At 36.3% G+C, this 22,162-nt stretch overlaps 1 protein-coding gene across 4 annotated transcripts in view; it reads right to left on the minus strand.

Moving 5' to 3' along the window:
- Positions 1-22,162, minus strand: part of PPP3CA (protein phosphatase 3 catalytic subunit alpha) — a 296,940-nt gene that overhangs the window by 52,413 nt on the left and 222,365 nt on the right. For all 4 annotated transcript variants that reach the window (XM_019757674.3, XM_019757673.3, XM_088792193.1 and 1 more), the window contains exons 4-7: positions 14,111-14,222; positions 12,907-13,052; positions 9,947-10,086; positions 925-1,002 (exon numbers count right to left, since the gene is read on the minus strand). In XM_019757674.3, the coding sequence (XP_019613233.1) occupies positions 925-1,002; positions 9,947-10,086; positions 12,907-13,052; positions 14,111-14,222 (476 nt within the window). The remainder of the gene's footprint in view (positions 1-924; positions 1,003-9,946; positions 10,087-12,906; positions 13,053-14,110; positions 14,223-22,162) is intronic.

Here is a 22,162-nt window from a genome sequence, read left to right on the forward strand (position 1 = left end):
TAACTGCTGTGGCTACGCTAGCAGCAAATGGGGGCTAGCAAGAAGATGGTGGCTGAGCTAGCAAGCAGCGCAGTGAGGGTTGCGAATTGTGCGGCTCCTGCTTCCTGCGTCTCCAACCTAGCTGCCAGCGAGACTATAGTGGCATGACTCCCGTATCTATGGCTCCGTGGGTGTTCCTTTTTGGCCTCACCATGTCCTGCGTTCTTATGTGGGAAGCGGGAGCAGAGTCTCCGCCTGTTACCCCGCACGACACCTTCTTTTTAGAAAATTCAGAATATGAAGGAACGATTTTAAGATTTGAAGGGAAACAATGCTTTTCAGTGGAGCCTACTGGGAAGGGTACTGGACTTCCAATCTTGACATTAATTATACCTATTTCTCCCTAAAGCAGATTTAATTCACCATCAAAGTGAATATATGATATTTCTTAGTTTTCTAAAGCCTTAAAATTGCTCCGCGTTTTTAAAATTTACCAGATATTACCAAATCATGTTATGCATTTATTAGTTAGAATATAGGATTTCCCCCATCACTTAAATGTCTCTGTTTTTGTCCTTTAAAACTCTACAGGGATCAGGAATGGTCTTCTTGAAACAACAGTGCCACATACAATATCTGTTCAATATTCATGTGTAATTTTCTTTCACATTGCTAACCAAGACTGAAAAGTAGCTGGTAATTTATACTCTTCTGGGGCAGTGGTAAGAGCAGGAATTGAAAGAAGAGGAACTATCCTCACAGTGTTTACAAAAGCCAGCTGAAAACTGTACCTGTTCAAGCTAAAAATGGAAGAGCTTTAAAGGGGACTTTACAACACGTGTGCAGCTACTCATCCCCCAGGACCCTCCACAGTCTGAACAGAGTGAGGGATTTGTGACAAAGGGGGACAATACATGGTTCTCATAAACCCCCAGAGCTGCTCACCCTGCATCTTGGGCTTCATGGGCTCGGAGTATCGATAACAAGTTATTGTGCTGTAAAAATTCACAAACAGCCGGGTAACTGCCAAAGACAAAAAGAAAAGCATCTGTTATGAAATCATCAAAGGTAGCACATTTACCTGTACCATCCAGACCTATGTGACTGAATCCAGCATAATCAAACATACATCATTCATGAAATAAGCCTCTTGGCTCTCGAAGGACAGGTTTTCCCCTGTGGCAGAAAAAGCACCCACAGCTGTACTGTTTACATAATCAGAAAGGGCTGGAGGTGTATGAATTGGAAAAACAACACAGGCCATTATATAACAACACTAGAAAAATGTCCATTTATAGAGAAAAATCAATATTATCAAGGCTACATTTAAACACAAGGTGAACAGAAGCATAAAGATAACATGAGAATGGAATTTAAATTATAAGCCCCAATTTTCTCAAATACAGCATGATTTGCATTTGGATGTGTGTGAGAGCCTGTGGGTGCCACAGAGAGGACTGGCTTAGGCTAGGGAGTGGGAGAGAGCAAGTCTTCTGCGAAATCAAGTTAACAACTTACTTATATGTACATTAACTGATTGTATCACCCAAAATCTAAACAGAATTATGGAATTCACAAGGTTTTAAAATGTGTACTTTAAATATGATCAGCAGAACCTTACCTTAAGACTTATTCTTTATCTTGATTTAATAAAAATTCAATCAAGATGATCCCGTTTTCCCGAAAATAAGACCTACCAGGACAATCAGCTCTAATGTGTCTTTTGGAGCAAAAACTAATATAAGACCTAGTCTTATATTATATTACATTATATTATATAAGACCCGGTCTTATATTATAGCAAAATAAGACCAGGTCTTATATTAATTTTTGCTCCAAAAGACACATTAGAGCTGACTGTCCGTCCAGCTAGGTCTTAATTTTCGGGGAAACATGTACTGTCTATTAAGAAAGTCTCAAAACCAAAGATGAGAACTTCATTAAAAATGAAATTCAAATTACACACTAAGCTTGAAAAACCCTTTGCAATCACTTCGTCTCTGCTCTAAAAAATTTTAATGAGATAAAGTATGTCATAAAAATGAATCAATTGTAGATACTTCAAAGGCTAGAAACCCACACTTGTTTTCACATAAATAAACTGCAGATATCCACAAACATGTATATATGTATATATATATATATACTATAGGAAACAATTCAGCAATTATAAAAATAGCACTTTGCGGTAATACTTAATAGCATATGTCACTCAAATAACTTATTATAAAAGAGAAGTTGAACATAATTTTTTTTCTACAGATTTTGTAAGAAATAGTTGATCAATAGGAAAAAAAAATACCATAAAGATGGCATAGCCTTATAGAAATACTGATTGTAAAAAGGATTCAGTTCTTTGACAAAACTGGGATGTGAAATAAAAAATAGTCTTTGAGCATGTGCACACATTTGCATGTATATGCACACGTGTATGTGCGTTCTAGAATATTCTAAATATACTGTCCCTACTTTAAGCCATTTACTTATATTTCTTGTGCCCTCACAATGCTTCTTTAAAAAGACAATTTATTGCCTTGCTTTTACACTGTAAGACAGATTGTTTGCCTAGGTTTGTAACCTTTTTGCCCGTGGGGAAATAGCTTGGCTGCTTTTATTTTATTTTTTTTCCTTTTGGAAGAACTTAGGTTAATATTATGAAAACATAATTTTAATATATTTTCTTCATGCTAAGTTTGATACTTTATGTATTTAAACTAAGTTTTCCTCCACAGAAATGTATCTCTGATTTTTAATGGAAATCTGAAGAAAATAAAATTAACCTAACAGCATTCTGTTAACAGCATAAAGTGGCATACACTTGTATTATTTCTTGAAGGAAACAGTTGGAAGAAAATATTTAGAAATTTAAAAGCATACACAAGCAAATACTCAAACTTCCTAAGAATTACAAACATTTTTCTAAATAAATTTAGAAAATACTTGAGTATCAACTAGATTCCCATTATTGGTAAACTACCTGCCTAGGATACAGTAAAGGTTTTAATAACATTAAGGGGAAAAAATCCTTATAATATTTTTACGCTTTTTTAATAGAAATGATAAACCAAAAAGTGTTCAAGTTGAAAAGCATTTAAACTAAGATATATGTAGAATGGTAGAAAAAGCAGAGTTCACAACACCTTAACCACCATAGAGAGAGCTGAAAATCATTTATTCATCAATAATTTATCTAAGGGTCACTGGTGAATTTGTTCCATTTGTTAGAAGATTGTATTATGCACAATGATGGGTGGTATGTTAAGTGTAAGGTGCGGTTTCTGTCTTGAGGGTATTTACAATCTAGGTAGGAAGGTAAAGCATGTTTCTGTAATTTAAGAAACTACTTAAGAATAAAATACATTTAAGATAAAATGGTACAAGTTTTCTTGAGACAAAAAGCAAGAAAGCACATGGGTCTGAGGAAAATTTTTGAAACACATCTATCTCATATCAGATCTTTTCTTTTCCTCCTCCTCTTTGCATTAATAAGGTGAAACTTTTGTGTTCTGTGCCCACCAAGGAGAGAGAACCCCTCTTCCTCCAGGCTAATCAGTCCAAGTCGGGGCCATGGCCTAAGCAGAGCACCGGCTGGGTCTCAGCCCTGCTCACACCCCTTCATGGACACCCTTGTCAGGCACAAGCTATCTGTAGAGGGTAACCCTGGAATGCTTTTGTTTAACCGAGTGGCCTGAGCATGTCTTAAACCAGACTTGCTGCAAGGATTGGTGAAGGCCAGTGATGCTTTCAGCTTTGTAATACTCATTTACCGTGTTTCCCTGAAAATAAGACCTAGCCAGACCATCACCTCTAATGTGTCTTTTGGAGCAAAAATTAATGTAAGACTGGGTCTTATTATGTTATATAAGACCCGGTCTTATTTTATTATAAGACCGGGTCTTATATTAATTTTTGCTTCAAAAGATGCACTACAGCTGATGGTCTGGCTAGGTCTTATTTTGGGGGAAACACGCTACCAGCACACATTGCTGTGTTTGGGGAAGGTGTATCACCTTCTCTGAAAATGCTGTTTTCTCTTGGAACATAAGCCCTAGAGAATGCATCTTCTCTGAGTAGAAAGGTAGCTGAAAATTTCCATGGAGTAGTGAGGATCCCTAGATCTGGGTCCTTATTCCAATTTCCTGTGTAAACTTTGGAAAATTATTTAACTTCTTTGCTTATCTCATACAAATAAATTACCTCATTTGTAAAAATGCAGACAGTATTATTTATTTCATAGAGTTGAGATAAAGATTAAATGAGTTAGCACTATATGTAAATGTCCTAGTCCAGTGTCTGACTCACAGTAGTGGACATTTCACAAATCTTCGTTGTCTCCCTATCACCATGGTGTGGAAGAAAGAATGCATCAAGAATGGTGAGCCAGTGACCCCAGCTTCTAATAGTAGCTGTTACATTTATTAGTTGTGACTTGTGTTGGATACTAAAGGCAATGATGTATGGGGTTATTAGATAGGAAGGGGTTAGAATGCCACCAAGAGAGGGAGGCAGACAGGAAGTAGACTGAGCATGAACAAAGGTGAAGAAGATAGAAAAGACGAAAATGTGAGAAATGGTAGAAAAACTGGCTTGGCACTAGAAAAAATATCTATCATTGGACTCATTCTGTTAATTCTCTTATCTTTGTTTCTTGCGATATTAAACTATATTTTAGACTTTCATTTCACTCTCCCAGATTTCCGGCTCATTACAGCACCAGGCATTATTAACACGTTGCATACGGATCACAAGAATCTTCGCGAGGGATTTAAACCCCGCTGTACGCAACGTGTTAAAATGCTTTTTATTCTTTTATGCCCCTATATATACTTTCCCTCAGTATTTTTTCCTCCTGGAAAGTCCTACTCTTCTGCCAAGACTTAACTAAATTATCACTTGTGAAACCTTCCCTTCAAACCTACCTGACTCTAAAGTATACAAAATTGCTGGATCCACCATGTTCCCATAACACATAGATCCAATATATCACCTGCTATGTTGTAGTGTAAGTTATGTTTATATATCTGCTCTTTGGCACTAGTACATGCCTTAAGAGGAGAATATTATTTTGACTTCACATCCTAAATGTTTAGCAGCCATCTGCCAGTTTACTGGAGTTCACACACAACTGCCAGAGTGGCCTCCGCAAGGTGAGGGATGCAAAGGGTTTCTTTCCCTCATCAGCTTCGGCAAAGCAGAGGCAGACAGGAAGGGACCAGGAGGAAGCCCCACCCTCCCCTCTGGCAGCCCCACAGCACAGAGGGCTCTGCCCAGCTGTTCCTCTCCTCCTCTCTTTCCGGGGCCTGGCAATGGGTACTTCGCCCTGGGGTGTCCTGGCTTGGCCCAGATACTGTCAGGACTACCTTTTCCTAGGACTTGCTGTGTTTTGTTCTTTGCCCCAGGGTTCTCCACCTAATTTCATTTTACCCACTAGGGATCAAGTCTGGAAGGGCTCCAACTCTTCCTGCCAGAACTTCACCAGAGCTAAGTCTTCACTTGCATGGGGTGCCAGCTGCCTCAAGAGCAGTAACCAATTTTTACTTAAGGCAAACTTTTTACTTAAGTGTAACATCAATACAAAAAACTGCACAGATCTGAGGATTACAAATTGATAACCTTTCACAAAGTAAACACCCTTGTAACTAGCACTCAGATCAAGACACATAATGTTACCTGAACCCCAGCAACTCTTCATAGCTCCTCACTAAGGGTAGCTGCCATCCTGGCTTTTGACATTATACACTAGCTTCTCTAACGCTGAATTCTTATTTCAATGGACTCACCCAGCATATGCTCTCTGTATCTGGTTTCTTCCACTCGTCATTACACTTGTGCCATTCATCCATGCTGTTATGTGCAGTTTTGGTTAAATCATTCTCATTTGCTGCATTTAGTTGTAAAATGTACTATAATTTATTCTTCATTCTACTAGATGGACATTTGGGTTGTTTCCCTTTCTTGCCTATTATGAATACAGCTACCATGAACGATCTTGTATATGCCTTTTGGTACACCTATGTACACATTTCTAGTGGATGGAGAAATAAGAGAATAGCTTAGTTATATGAATGTTCAGCTTCAGTTTATACTGAAACTGCTAAATGTAATCTGGGGTTAGAAGTAAAGTGAGACCATTCAGGTGGTCATCTTTCTAGAATTCCCAATGTCATCTCCCCTCGTGTTTTCTTGAACACCATTTCCCTGACTCCAAGAGGTTTTCACAATGACTCAGGTTGGGTATGTTGTACGCCCTTTAAAACCCAAGAACACTTCTACCATGAGGAATTCCGTAAACTCCAATCCATCCTTGTTTGGATTAGGTCCTCCAGGTGTGTGTGTGTGTGTGTGTGTGTGTGTGTGTGTGTGTGTGCGTGTGTGTGTGTGTGATAACCTCCACATTTATCACAACACTACACACCTTGCATTTTATTTGTCAAGTTCTGTTTATTGGTCTCTGCCACTAGACTATTATTCCCTTGAAGGTGGGGACTCTGAGTTATCTACAAAACCTCACAGAAGGCATATATATGTAGCATGTGCTTAGCTAATGTTTGTTATAACTGAATGAGTGAATGAATTCTCAAAAGGATACCCATGAATGGGACAGTATGAATTGGGGGGGGGGGTGAGAATGATGTTGTTCAATCAGGTGTGATTTCAACAGACTAAAAATGAAGATCTTGAACTTAGAGTGGGAGGGAAGAAAGGCAGGATGGTCTAGACACTGGTGATATTACAAGGAAAGGGTCTATAAGACGTAATGACTGATTGGTGGTCATTTCAATGGAAGGAGAAAAAGGGAAGATATTTGGTAGTCTACGTGACTGGAAGAATGAATTCTTAATAGAAAAACCAGGAAGACTCTCTAGCAGGGATAAAACAAGTGGGAAAGTGTTAAGCTTTTTTTAGGCAAGGTGGGTTTAGGAGAAGATGACCATGGGGCATCTTAGATAAATTCCAGCAGACAACTAGAAATACAGAATTCAATCTCAGGAAAGATAAAGAAATGAAAAGGCTAGACATAAATCTGATCATCAAACCACAGAGGTTAACAGTCTCCAGTGAAGCTAAGGGAGTAACTGAAGTTCCTGGGAAAATGTGAAGAAACCGATGTCAAAAGCAGAAGTTGGAGGAGAATCAGGGTATGTGAAAAAGGAGGAATCAGAGGATTTCAAGGTAGAAGGGGCTGATGAGAGTGTCAGCAGCAGAAGAGAGCTGGCAGCCTGTGAACAGAAGAAAGGCTGCTCATCTGTGATGAAGAGACCAGTAGTTATTTGAATGAGCTTCAATTTGCAACTTCAAAAACACTTTTAAAATGACTGTTAAGATGTTCTTCAAATCTCAGAGCTTAGAGGAACTTCAGATGTCTGAGTTAACTCCTTTTGAAGCAAGCTAAGCCTAGAACACAAAACTTGCATGATTCATCCAAAGCAGACATACAAACTGACAACCCCAGCACCTAATCCAGCCAACAGTTTTGTTTGGACTACATGAAAATGAAAATTTTACTTCCAATTTGTCAAAATTCTCATTAATCTTTACAATCTAACACTTGGCCTGTTTCAAGTATCTCAATTACCTGCCTCAAAATTATAGGCATTTGCGTATGCAAATTCTGGCCTAAGGTTATAAAGATATAATGGTAGCACTTGGCAAAAATAATGTTCTCAGGGATTCTTTCTTGTCACATTGCCTATTTTCTATAACTCATGAAAAACATTAATAAATTCTTACTGATGCATTTTTCTGTATAACTTCATTTTATTTAAACCATGGCCAGAGAATATGTCAGATCACGAATAGGGTGCCATAGCAAATATGCAAATACAATATAAACACGTAAACTATAACTGCGAATTGTGGATCAAAATAAGTGACAATAACTCCAACAGGTAATTGTCACCAAGTTTCTCAAGCAATTTTCTTGTTCCCTTGTGCCCCTCCAGGTCACCTTTATAAACCACAACCACAAAAGGATGCCCTGTCACCCTCAAGATGGCACTAAAAACAAAAAGATCAAAAAGCTCTAGGACAATAAAAGTCATTTTTCTCTTCCTTAGATAACACATATCCAGACTGCTTTGCCATTAGTCTATAGGTTGTGGATTTAGATATTCAGCATTTGTTATGGCTAAACATCATTATCTATTAATAACCTCTAATGAGAGGAGTTAAATAATCATTTTGTTGAGAACAAAATGTGAAAACACAGCATAATCCTCTAATTATCTACTTGATGGCCTTTATCTATGATGTAAATACATCTGTGTCTATAGTCACAAAACAAAAATACCATAACTTACGTAAGTTTAGTACAAGGCTTTAAAATACTTAGATTATGATTTATTTGAACAGGAAACTAATTGAAGAGTTTTACACTATGTATTAAAGAAAGATTAATGCAATATTACTCAGTATCAAAATCAAGAGGCTTGGATTTTGTTTGATGTTATATTACTGAAGCACACCTATGTAGTATCAAATAGGTAATTTAAACACTCATGGTGTAATTAGGATTTAACACCAGCCTTGAAAAAAACACCAGATTTGAACACTTGACTTTGATAGATTTCAACAATACTTAACTTTTCACCGAAGGTTTGAACATCTTTAATGAAAGATTACTCCCAAATTAATTAATGAAAAGAAACCTGAGTCTTCTCGGAAACACTGTACCATGCTTCTTCATTTCAGCCGAAATAGACTCATTGGACTTGGTACTCAAATTTCCAAAACAAAGACATTAATTGTAAACTTTCTGATAAGTAAGCTTGGAATAAACCTATGTATTTGTAACAAAAACTCTTCTTTGAATGATGCTCTACAGTGTAGAAGACTTTCTGTTCAGCAACTTCCATTTCCCAATCACATCAACAGATGAATGACTACAAGGCAACTATTTTTTTTTCCCCCACAAGGAAAACTGAGTGTATGGAACAAAATGTTCCACCATTGAATAAACCGATCAATGTTATGCAGAAGGATGATATCTGCTTACTCCAGAGACAGGAGGTATGTGGCTGATTATGTTATACAGAGTTCTTCCAGACTTGCCATTTGTTTAGCTGCCAGGGCTGGAATTGAGCATAAACTTCAGTCAACATAAGGTAAGACGATGTATTCTACAATTTAAAATTGATCTCAGCTTCTCCATGACTTTTTCTCCCCTTTCACATAAACTGTATGTCTGATGATAAAGGAAACTGAGGGTAATCGACTACAGTAGGCTAAAACTGACTTGAGATATCAGAAAAATTGTGAGGACATGCAAAAACCCAACTGTGTTGTCGATTTCTTTCTGAAATGCTCTGAAATGTTATGGAATGGGCAAATCCCCACACACTGGCAAATACAAAAATTGCTATAAATTTTTTTCAACATGGCTTGGCAATGGGCTAAACATAAATTTATTGTGGTACCTATATAGTAAGTTGCTGCTGATTTTAATTTTCCAGGAACTCTGATGAACTTAAGAAAATTTAAGGATAACTTGAATATATTAACCGATTAATTAACCGACTTAAATTGTTTTTCTGATCTAAGTTATGAAAACTGGTAAATAAAAAAAGTAAAGTTACTATGTATAATAATTAACCAAAAAAAATTAAGGCTAGCATTGGATTTTTTCCTACAATTCTTGAAATAATACAAATTTTCTACTAAATCCTACTATCTTCTTCTTCAGCTGTTTCGTCACCCTGATACCACATAACTCTTAGGCCTTTTCTAGTCGTCACAGATATTATATCTATATATTTATTTATATAGATATAGTTTTAATCTATTTATTTATATTTTCATTTGGGAAGTGCTAATTACCCATTTGAACCAGGCTTTTAAAGTGAACCTTTTATTTATACTTGTTTCCTAGAGAAATTATACAAACATCATAAATAAATCAAACACATCGACAGATATATTACAACACTTAGGAACCATGTGCTCCGGAAGGCACATGCTCCATCCTCACCTGTAGAAGTACGAACATCCCCTGACTGTGTTGTGAGTGAAATGTTCCTGAGTCTTCTCATTGCCAAAGTCCTCCAGCGGGTCTGACCACAGGATGTCGCACATAGGTCCATAAGCAGGTGGTTCTTTGAATCGGTCTAACTAAGAAAAAAAGAAGACAGAGAGCAAAATACTAATCTTTGGAAACTTGGAATTCAGCAAATAGAAGAAACCAGCATTCTGCAATACCCACTTCCTCTCCCCAACCACAACGCAAGGTGAACTGCCCTCTCCCTCTCTCTCTTCCTGTCTGCTCCCCTTCTGCCCTCCTTCCTCCCCATTCCGCTCTTCCTCCAATTCTCCTTCCTTCCTCCTTCTGACGAGCTCAGTTATTATCTGCTTTCATCTAACCCTTTACGTCCCTCTTGCCTCTTTAATTCTTACTCTCTACCCCTTTTCTCCTTTCTCCGGTTTTCCTTTTCATTTTCCTCTGCTTCCCCTAACTTATTTTCTCCACCTGAGTGTTTTAGTCATTACAGGTTAATGTGACTCTGTGTTTCATTTCTTGAGGAGGAGCTTTTATTTTATCTTTGGGGAAATATCTACTACTGCTTCCATTAAACTGTGATACAGAAATCTGGATGAGAACAATTTATGGTGTTTATAGTTAACAATTGGATTTTGAGAACAGATGACTTTCATTTTAAGAGTAGGACTTGCTATATGATATTTTGTATATTCACTCATTAGGGGCTACCTTGGTTTCTAAGTAAAGTATAAGCCTATCATAGTTTACCTTACTGGTTACAAACCAAGAGTAATGATAAGCAGTAAAATAAACCCGAATTTAGATGGTCATTCTTTAGCTCACAGTTCTAAGCTTTATAGTTTTACCTGAAGGCCTCATATGAAATCTATTTTCCAGCTATAAACGTTTAGCAAAGACATATTTCAATTTTTAAAGGTGCATTTGGAAGGTATGAGCAATATAAATGACATTTCACCAACAATTTTATAACACTGTCTCTTTCCTTTAGTTTATTCTGACTTAACTGCAATTAAAAGATTTTTGAAGTTAGCAGATATAGTCTCTTGAAAAGGAAAGTATAAAACAGCTATGAAAACCCATTAAGAACTGATATTCTTCATAGTCAATACTTTAATATTTTAAAAAACCCCATAGGGGCAGTTGGACAGATGAATATATAAGACAGCCAATCAAATCCTCCCTTTTTCCTACGACATAAGGTGATGTAAATCATGGTTTTGCTATACACCATTTTTTTTTACTAATATCTAAAAAGAATGAAGCAATATTTCACATTTTCAACACCCAATGAAAAACTTCAGTAAGACAAGACTATATTTCAGCCATTATGTTATCCATAAAATATTCAGTGCAAGCTTAGACTTGTTTAAGAGATTTAAATAATTTACAGTTTTGGAATAATTCAGTGAGGAAAAATAATACTTGTGCATAAAAATAGTGAATTTCTTTCTGAGAAGTAAGAACTTATTATTATGGGTAGAACAACAGAGGAGGGAAGATTAATATGAATCCCCAGCTTAAGGTTTGGTAAGGCAAGCAGAATACAGAATTTATTCTGGAAAACTTGCAAAGCGCATTCTAAAATTAATACCATCTACAATAAGAATAAGTAAACTAAAAGTTCATTAAATAAAGTAAATGTGGTGGAAACTCTTATTGACATATGGTCAAATGCAAACCTAAAAACCATTTTATGGCTAAGTCTAGAGCTTAATGACATATGCGAAAATTGAACATAATATCCGAAACATGCCAGTCCTTGGGGACAGTGGGTGATACTTTTAAAAACTGCTTAATTGATGAGAAGTTTAGTTATCTCAAGAATCCATCAGATTGTAGAAGAATAAATTAGTTACATTTAAGCAGAAAGTGGACCACTCTATACTTGAACTGCACAGGACTACATTTCAGCGTCCTGTCTCTACGGTACTTTCAACATAGAGCAAATATGAATGCTCTGTGCTCCGCAGAACTCCAGAAGCAGATGTGTAAAGGTGTTTTAAAAAAGAGGACACTGACACACAGAGCAGGAAACAAAGGTTTACTTAATGTACTTTGAATTTAAAAATAAAAATCATGCATGTGCTTTCTAATAGAAAGTAAACACAATATTATTTCTACACTTGAAGACTTGAACCTTAATAACAGAGTATTGAGGTAGAATTTGAATGTTTTACTTCTCTAAATTTAGCATTTCTTTAAAAAACAATCAACTTTTAGAAGAATATTAAGCATAACCAAAAAGATAAAAGATGGCTTCTTCCACTACATGAAACTATCCCATATTATTACATTTTCTCATGAAAAACTGTATTTCCACATTCTATCTTACTCATCGGTTTGTTGGCAAAAACAACAGTAATAGCCAATGTTAAATTAAGTAGAAAAATACTTCTCAAAAAAATAGACTGTTTTTCACCTAGCCACTCAATACAATCAATAGAATATCCTCATTGCCTTTATTAGGTTGTTACTTTAAAGTTTTAAGCTGTAACAAATAGATTTTAAAAAATAATAATGTGGACACATTTTAAAGGTCAAGTTGTGATATTTCCCCAAGAGCAAAGCAACATTTTCTAACTATAATAAATATACCATGAATACAGAACAATGGGTTCTGTTTGAAACAAACCAAAGGGAAATGAAAAGGCATATTTTCTTTAGCAATCAAATAGTTTACATTTCCAATGACACATGTCATATGGTAAGATGAAGTTTTTAAGAAGAAAACTCTTCCAAGTATAAATATATCTTTCTTTCTAGGTAAAAATAAATAAATAAATAAAAAATGAATACATAAAAGGTAATCACAACCACTTTAAATCGTTTGAATTCAAAAGGATAAAGTTAGTGATAAAGGCAGGGAAATTAATGTCTTCTATTTATTACTAAAGCACACAGAATGATTTGACTTGGAAAATAACAGAACTTACTTTTCTGATATCATCTAAAGTGTTGATCTCTGGAGACAGACCACCGTGTACACACAGGAACTGCTGGTTCATCAGGGCAGCCAGGGGCAGGCAGTCAAAGGCGTCCATACAGGCATCATAGACACGTTCTGAATACTTTATTTTACCTTTTAAAACATCATTTAAAAAAAATTATTATCATGATTTCATAGCTAGGATCATTTCATTGAAACAGTATTTTTTGTTTGTTTGTTTTCAAACGTTTTGTTGCCAGAATCATATTATTAGCATCTAACAACACACGGCAAAGTTCCAAAACATGAATAAGACTTTTAAAAAAAGTTATATATTAACCTTTCTATCTATTGTTTTTTTTTTGTTGTTGTTCATACTTTCCTGTTTTTAGCAACTTTTTATATAGCACAGGAGAGAACTTTTGTACACATCCTCATTATTTATCTGCAGATATATCTAAAAAACTATATACACAAACAACTAGGAGACCAACAGAAAGGATGGCGACAAGGCTGGCTGATTTACCTACCTGAATGATCTTGTAGAAAAGCAGAGGGCAAGACATTCTCTAAAGTTGTTTTGGTATCACTGCACACTGCTTTTCTCTTACTGACTTACAGATAACATTTTGAGAGAAGTCTATGCTTCATTGAATATAGGACTGAATGACAAATGGAATTTTAAGTTTTGCTGGATAATGAGGAAAATTAAGAGAGGATGGAAGTCAAATGTATATGAAATACTCCTCACTCCTACTATGTCAAAAGGAAGAAATCATCTTTAATTTTGTAAAAGCCACTAGAACCTAGTAAATTTACTGGGTCCAACAGGAGAGGCACAAGGTTAAATCTGCCCTCCATTTACTTTTCCTGAGACATCTGAAATTAAAGGGTAGGGTTATTATCCCAAACAACAATGGTCTGGCTATTTTTAAAAGGTAATTTAATCACGGTTTCTTTGGACAAATGACATCAAATATTCATTCAAATTTTTAGATCATTTTATAGAGAATTTCTAATTTTAAAAGATTCTGAATTCTTTTTATTCATGCTTAGAAATAAATATGGAATGACATAAAATAGTGTGATTTTTTCCTAAGTTTTTGACTTTGAAGCAATGGATCATGTTGTAATGTGCTCTTAGTATGGATTAAAATGTATGATTATTTAGGACTTATGGTGTTAAAGGAAGAGACTTGAAATATACTTACATTCTTGTTTAAATGTGAAATACTCTGTTAGATGTCTACATTCATGATTTCCACGGAGTAAAAACAGTGTTTTGGGGTAAAGAATTTTCAAGGCCCACAAATACAGCACACACTGAGAAAAAAATAAGAATATACAAATAAATATTTTTCCATTATACTTAAGCATCCCATTGCTGACGTATTAGAAAGACATGAACCAAATGTGCTACTATGACCAAAAGTCCCCAAAAGGCTAGGCCTTAATAAGGAGGAATTAAAAATCAAACAGAAACATTACTTTGGTACAAAGCCAAAGTTCATATATACCTAAAATATACACTAAGCATCTATACACCACAAGAAAACCATGGGCTGCAAATAGTTTATTGGAAGAAGCCTTGAAAATACACTAAAAATGAAAATATGCTGATGTAAAAGCATGGCAATTATGTGATTAGCAATTAATAAATAAAATAAAGACACCTCTCTATAAAGCAATTTTTTTTTTTTTTTTAAATCAGGTAACAGAAATGGAAGAATTGGAAAAGAAAGGAAAGATAACATGTGGAAGCAAATCCTGACAAGCTCAGGTTGATTTGGATTCTGTCAGTATTTCCCATTATGTTCTCTGTTTCACTAGCCTTCTCCCCCATTACTTTGTCTTTTATTTCAGTGCCATTGGTATATTTTTTTGGTTTGTTTTATATATAAATATAATGAAACTGAAGCCAGGGAATCTCAATACACATGCTGCTAATAGCTACGGGAAACATTTCATGTACCTTAAAACTCCCAAATTAGTTACTTGGATATTGCAGTTGGTGTGAAAATGAGGGCCAACCATGAATTCACCAGGTTTAGAGGAAACCTATGTTGAACACGGTCTTCCTGAAATGTGCATTAAGATAACGGGATACTCAAGTACTAACATCAATTTCATTATCCTCAACTGGCATTCATTAAGAACCTACAGGGAACAGAAAACCACTCTTTGAAAACAAGTATGCTTTTCTCTCTTCATTAAGTTTATGTTGTAAAAGTGAAGCTAAGAAGATACAGAACCACAAAAATATTGAGAAAAGTCTGATTGTGGATGCTAAAATCTGAAACCAAAAGCACGCAAAATTTACATTTTAATAAAGAGCTTTCCAACATATAGTAAATGTGATGGACAATGTCCGTAGGAAAAAGCTACTGGAAATTCATTTGTTGTTCTACCTGTGAGGAATAATCATGTCTGTCAGCTCATGTGACAATTTATTAAATGGGTGGACATTACTATGTGTGAATATACAGCCCATGTTTTGGAGAAAATACTAATTAACAGAAAAAGGTATGTATTATTGTGTTTTTCAAGTAAGATATTGTCTCCAACTATGTAACTGTGAAGTAAGCAGAAATAAAGGGCTGACATCAAATTATGTGTGTGTGTGTGTGTGTGTGTGTGTGTGTGTGTATACAGATATATGTTGCTTTAATTAATTTTCTAATTACCATTTTCTGATTACAGTTATTAGCTAAAGTTCATAAGACAAATGATATTATTATTTCTGAAAAGTTGATCAAGTGGCTCATCCAAATAATTCTCAAAGCATCATGAGCTGTTTGTATCAAAGTTCCATGTTATCTTAGTGGGTAGGAAGATGGCTCAATGAGACTGATAACTATGTATCAGATTTTATCAATGCACTTACATGTTTTCATAAAAAGAGTTTATATTACTCAAACTCGTCTCACATTTCATAGACGATATTTATAAACCATTATTAATATAAATAAGAGAAATATTTTCAATTTAAAATTTATAAGATGTACCTGAATATGAAAATTCACATACACACACATATACACTTACATATAAACATATATACACACTTCCAAATTGGCTGTTAACACTAATTTCAAATAGGAATGAACATATGAAGTCTTTAAAAATTGCATTTGCTTGCTGAAATTGCTATTTAATGCATTCTATTTATATATTGGGGGAAGAATACATTTGGGTGAACAGTAGCTACATTTTACGAAGGTTTTCTTTGTTTTTTTGTTTTTACTAAGAGTATAATATATACCATGAAGTGCACATATTTTCAATGTACCGGGTCAATGAATGTTTATGTACATGTACTCCCATGAAACAACTACCCAAATCTAGTTACATTTCTGCACACAAGAAGGCTACTTTGTGCCCTCTCCCAGTCAATATTCTTTTGGAAATATAACCACAGTTCTAAAGTCTTCAGATAAGTTTTGTCAGTAACAATTTATTTTAAAGCAAATCTTTTATTTCTCCAACTAAAATCTAAAATGCATTTTTTTAACCCTACTCAAATATTACTAGAGAGATCACATTACAGGACCCATATTTTCTTTTTTACCATCTGTTACAGATCCTGTTTTGACATTAGTACATGGCTTTATCACTGTAGCTCTTTCATAACTGAAATCTCACAGAGTGAAACAGAAATATTCTATGATGTTCTTATCACACTTATTTTTACCTTTTAAATGAGTTAGTACACATTTAATGTCCCTTATTATTTAATGGATGTAGAGCACCTAGTATATAGTAGCAGTTTAAAAAATATCAGCTCCTTTCCTGTAAATGAGAAGGAAGATAGGAACACAGAAAGAAGGGAGGGAGGGGAGGAGAGGAAGAAGAAAGAAAAGACAGAAGGAGAGAGGGGAGGGGGGAAGAGAGAAAGAAAAGTGGGGGGAGAAAGTAAGAGAGAGAAGAGGAGGAGGAGGATGGTGAGGAGGAGGAAGAAAGAAAGGGAGGGAGGGAGGGAGGGAGGGAAGAAGGGGGGGAGGGAGGGAGGGGGGAGAGAGGGAGAGAGAGAGAGACAGAGAGACAGAGAGACAGAGAGAGAGAAAGAAAGAGAGACAGAAAGAATACAGAACTCAATTTCCAAATTCTTGGCTCAAAATACCCTAAAAATAAGAGTCCTGTTTTCACATTTATTTCCTTCTCCCCTGTGGCAAGAATAAAATATCTTCCCAAACATTGAATAAAACCACAAATGCAGCCAATATGGAAGAAGTGGCATGGTAAATGAAAGGGCAAGGGTGGATTGGAGATGGAGCCCTGCCAGCCTTCACCCTCAACATCTGGTGGGAGAAGCTGCCAAGCACAACACTGTTTTGCTGGCAACTGTTTTGCCATTTAAGTTCTAACGTTTTGGAGAGCTGAAGCTCTTAAACAAAATCATAACCTGGTATTATTTTTAAAAAGGAAAGTCTCTTGTAAAAGAATTATCACAATCACTAAGCAATGAAATAAAAATCAGCTAAATAATTGTTTATTTTCATCTACGTGGTATCAGACGGCTAATTTGAGTAAAGTTTTCACTTAATTAAATGGTTAAGGTGGAAACCGAGGCAAGTTATGCTGGCCTTTTTGCATGGTGCATGGTGAGATGTAAATTAGTTGCACTAATCACTTTCAACTGGACCTTGACTGTCTTTCCAGTCTTACTCTAAATCACTGAACTATTAACAATTTAAAATTAGTTAGTTCAAATGAAAGATGGAGCACCCTCTACCTTTTCATGAATTTTCATCATAAACATAGTTTTCTCCTATTTAATTTGTCTGTTTTCCCCTATGAAGCAACACTAAGGATATCATTTTCTTTATCAGTTTAATTGGTTTGTTGATAATAGTAGTGCAACAAATTACTTTGTAATTCATGACTTTTAATGAGTACTCTTGAAACCTTGCATAAGGGAGTAAAGAAGGTAAAAGAGGAAGCAAGCAAGTAAAAGAGAAAACACAGTTTCAAACATGTATCAATAAGCTGTCTAAAATAACTCTCCATGCTGTGACACATTTCCAATCAAAAATGCTCTCTCAATCATAAGACAATTACATGAAGGACGTGCACTGATTGGGAAAAGATCCAAACTCCTGAAATGTGAAATGTAGCTCCTCTAAGACATCGTCTGCCTGGTCTGACAGGCACGCAGAGGCAGCATGAAATAGCCCTGCACTGTAAAGGAGACAGCCATACACTTTCTTCCTGGCGTCTGTGGCATTGCTCTGTCACCCAACACCACTCGCTGCACCGTTTGCTTGTTATTCTCAGGCAGAAGCATGGAACATTGCTTGATGTGCTGTGGTTCATTCTAGTCTATGAGTTCACAGCTAATAAACACAACTCTTCGTGCTTAAACGTGTTTGAGGCCTGGGCTGAGTTCTGGATGTAAGTACAGCAGGGGGGCGAGCTTGCTGCTCAGCTCCAGGCAATACCAGGCAGAAAGGGAGCCTGAGGAAGTGAATAGAAGGAAACAGCTGTGTGTGCCTGTTTGCAATTCTGTTTTTCCCTGTGTTCTCAGACAAATACACTCACACATGGACCTATATATACACATATGCTTGATCAAAGAGATCAGGTACTATAATGCAATCACCAGAAAGAGGATGGTATTTGGTGTGTGACAAATTATTACCCCAAACAAAATTACTCCTTTCATCACTACTCAAAAGCCTGCTTGTTTCATTTGGGCTAACTTTGTGGGGAATGGTTTCTAATCTTGGCAAAAAGAGAAGACAGGAGAGAGGCAGGGAGCTAGTATACAAAATGAGCTCTATGCACTGCCCACAGTAACATTACCGAGTGCCTGTAAATACTACCCAACACAGATTGAATATAATCTGAACCCACTCTTCAAAGCTGATTTGGTAAAAATTAAACTGAAGTGCTCTTCTTTGCCCAGAGAAGAGCCAAAGGAGAATACCTGCAGTGGTGCCCTGAAATCTTGAGATGAATCAAGAAACTTTGAAGCCTGTTCTGATACCATTTTCCCTGAAAATAAGACCTAGCCGGACACTCGCTCTAATGTGTCTTTTGGAGCAAAACTTAATATAAGACCCAGTATAATGTAACGTAACATAACGTAATGTAACGTAACATAACATAACATAACACAACACATAACATACCAGCTCTTATATTAACTTTTGCTCCAAAAGACTCATTAGAGCTGATGGTCCGGCTAGGCCTTATTTTCAGGGAAACAGGGTAATATATGTTGGACAACTGAGCTCTTATTTTAGGATTTTTCTTAAACCAACAGCAGTTTACTCAGAGAATATTTTATAGTGAATGCTGTGACCTTCAGAATATTATGGGTGGGGAGAGGGCTGTGTGTGCATGTTTGCATACGCATGAGCGACTGTGAGAGTGTGTATCCATTTCTGCATTCCTGATGTGTGCATTTTTTGTGGTTCTTTTACTGAAGACACTGCCGAGGCATGGGGTGTAGTGCAAAAAGCACAAACTTTGAATCCCAGCACTGCCATTTACTTTGTATGTGACTCTCTCTGAGCCTAGGTTTCCGAACACATAAAAGAAAGACATTTATATGTTCCTTGCAGAGCAGTGAGGAAAAAATGAGATCATTTATACCTTGCAAACAATAGCGTTTACAGCATGCAAACAATGGCAGCGTCCTTAATCCATAATAAAAAGCCACAAAGTATTCTCAGTAAGTATATTTTACATAAATATCTGTTCTGTATTAAGTATGACAATATCACTGAGCCATCCCAAAGTCCCTCAAAGGTCACAGTTTAATTAAAATGGATCATTTTTACATATGAGGCCATCATATTTTTCGTCATTTCTGTATTCATGTGGCAAATCCCTGGAGCTGTACTCTCAGACTCTTGGAGCTTAATTAAAGAGCTCTTTTTGATGATGGGGACTCTGATATATACATCTCAGAACTTTCAAATGTCCTATGATACCTACATTTGATATGTCACCAACATTTGCTTTCATTCTTTGATCCTTTGCTTGAATTTTAAAAGGTGCGTATTACACGGAATATCACAACTTTCATAGTTCAAACACCTAGATTAATTGTATACTAAGGAAAACCTGCTGGAGAACAAATTAGTGATTACTGCTTCTCAACTTCTTTACTTTAAAGAAAGAGCGTTCTAAACAGTTCTAATTAGGGAGCGTTTAGGCAATCACAGATGGATTGAGGCCAGACATTCAGAAGACTGAACTCTTCAAGTAAATAAATAAAAGGTAAATAAAGACCAATAAGATTAAGAAATATTAAAAAAATGGAATTGATGAGATAAAGAAGTCCAACTGTGCCATTGTTACTCAAGCAACACATGATTTAATGCTTTATCTTTCTTACAAAATTAATAAGAAACAGTTTAATTCTTTAAATTAGGTCTTTAATTAGGTAAAAAACAACGTTGACAAATTAAGGTGAAAATCACAAATATTATGATATTAAAAAAATTTCCCACATAACATTCCATCATTTGGCTGATAAAAATAATCACTCCCAACAGGGTAGTCTTGGGCATCCGTTGCTTTAGAAGGTAAATTTCAAGGAAAGTAGAATACCTATTTCATTTATCCTCAGAACCTTTCATAGGAGCATATAAATGTTAAATAAATAAGATGAATTTTAGAGTTACTAAAATAGTTTTTTAAAATACTTACTTAGACTCCATATAACCCTAAGTTAAGGGACGTAGCAGAAGCTCTTTACGTCCCCTGCTGTTTTCTGCCTATTGCAGTCTTTCTTACATTTGGCTACACATTGAATCACCTACGGCCATATGAACAAATCAGGTCCATGGGATGCAAGTTGAAGTGACTGTGCCACTTCTGGGAAACATCCTTAAATGAGAGGACAAGCCTTCTCTTTCCATTTTCCTTCTAGCTGAATGTAATGTAGGAACATGATGTCTGAAGCTGGTGTAGCCCTTTGGGGTCATGGGGTTGCCTTGGGAATGAGGCCACACACATCAGAGCAACAAGGCAGGAAGAGCCTGGGCCCTGGCACCATGTTTGTCACACCAGCCTGGTCTGCCCATCTGTAGGCTTTTACTGGAGAGAGAAATAAATTTCTATCTGATTCGAAACACCATTACACAGGTTTGTTTGTTTGTTTTTTCTTTTCTTATTCTTGGCAGGTATGAGCCCTAATGTGATACAAAGGTCTTAAATGTACCTAATCACACTTCCCTGACAAGTTGGTCAAGTTAGCCCATGAATGAGGTTTTTGAGGTTTACTAGTTTCTTTCTCTGTACTTTTCTCACTTGGTTTCCCTCCAAGCTAAATCTTACTTGTGCTTTGACTTAGTCTTCCCCAGCTATGTGTGTGCTCTCAATAGTCTCTCACTTTTCTACACTCCAATGGCAATTATTTTCTGTACCTACTTTATCACAAGATTTTAATAATCAGTTCAAATAATAAGTTAATCCTGGATGACCACCTATTCTAGGCTACTGATTCTATATAGCTTTTATTTATAGTTATATCTTCCTACCTAGGTTTAGTTTTCTAGACAGCAAGGATATTGTGGGGGCAGAGCCCCAGAAAGTAGTTTCCAGGCTCTCGGCCTCACATAGACAGGTGCTGGCTCAGGTAGTAAATGGCCATCAACTGTGATTGCACGGCCATCAGCTGTGGCTAGTTGGCCGTCAGCTGTAACCAGTGAGCCATTGGCCACTAATATAACTGCTGTGGCTACGCAAACAGAGGAGAAGGGAGAAGGGAGAGAGAGGAGAAAGAATGGGGGCTAGCAAGAAGATGGCGGCTGGGCTGGCAAGCGTGGATGGCGGTTTGAGGACAGTGTGGATCCAGCCTCCAGTGAGAGTATAGTGCCGCCAGAGAGAATATAGTGGTATGACTCCCCTACCTATGGCTCCGTGGGTGTTCCTTTTTGGCCTCACTGTGTCCTGCGTTCTTGTGTGGGGAGCGGGAGCAGAGACCCCGCAGGCCGCCCGGCACGACAAATGGCGCTGTGAGCAGGGTCTCCCGCATGACAGATATATATATATATTTCTTCAAATTCTCTACAGTCCTGATCATAGTGGATATATATTTTATATACTTGATAATACGTGTCTGCCAAATGGAAGAAATTCCAAAAATGTGCTTTTTCCTTTTGAATTTATTTACCAATACCACCTCCCTTTCCCTTATCATCATGAATAAACGTGTGATCCTTAAATGAAAAAAGGATTAATATATTGGTGGAAATATTATATATATAATATTATATATGTATATAAAATTATATATATATATATACATA

This window comes from Rhinolophus sinicus, chromosome 1 (genome assembly GCF_057876585.1).
Source record: "Rhinolophus sinicus isolate RSI-liver-muscle chromosome 1, RSI-T2T, whole genome shotgun sequence".
Classification (NCBI taxonomy): Eukaryota; Metazoa; Chordata; class Mammalia; order Chiroptera; family Rhinolophidae; genus Rhinolophus; species Rhinolophus sinicus.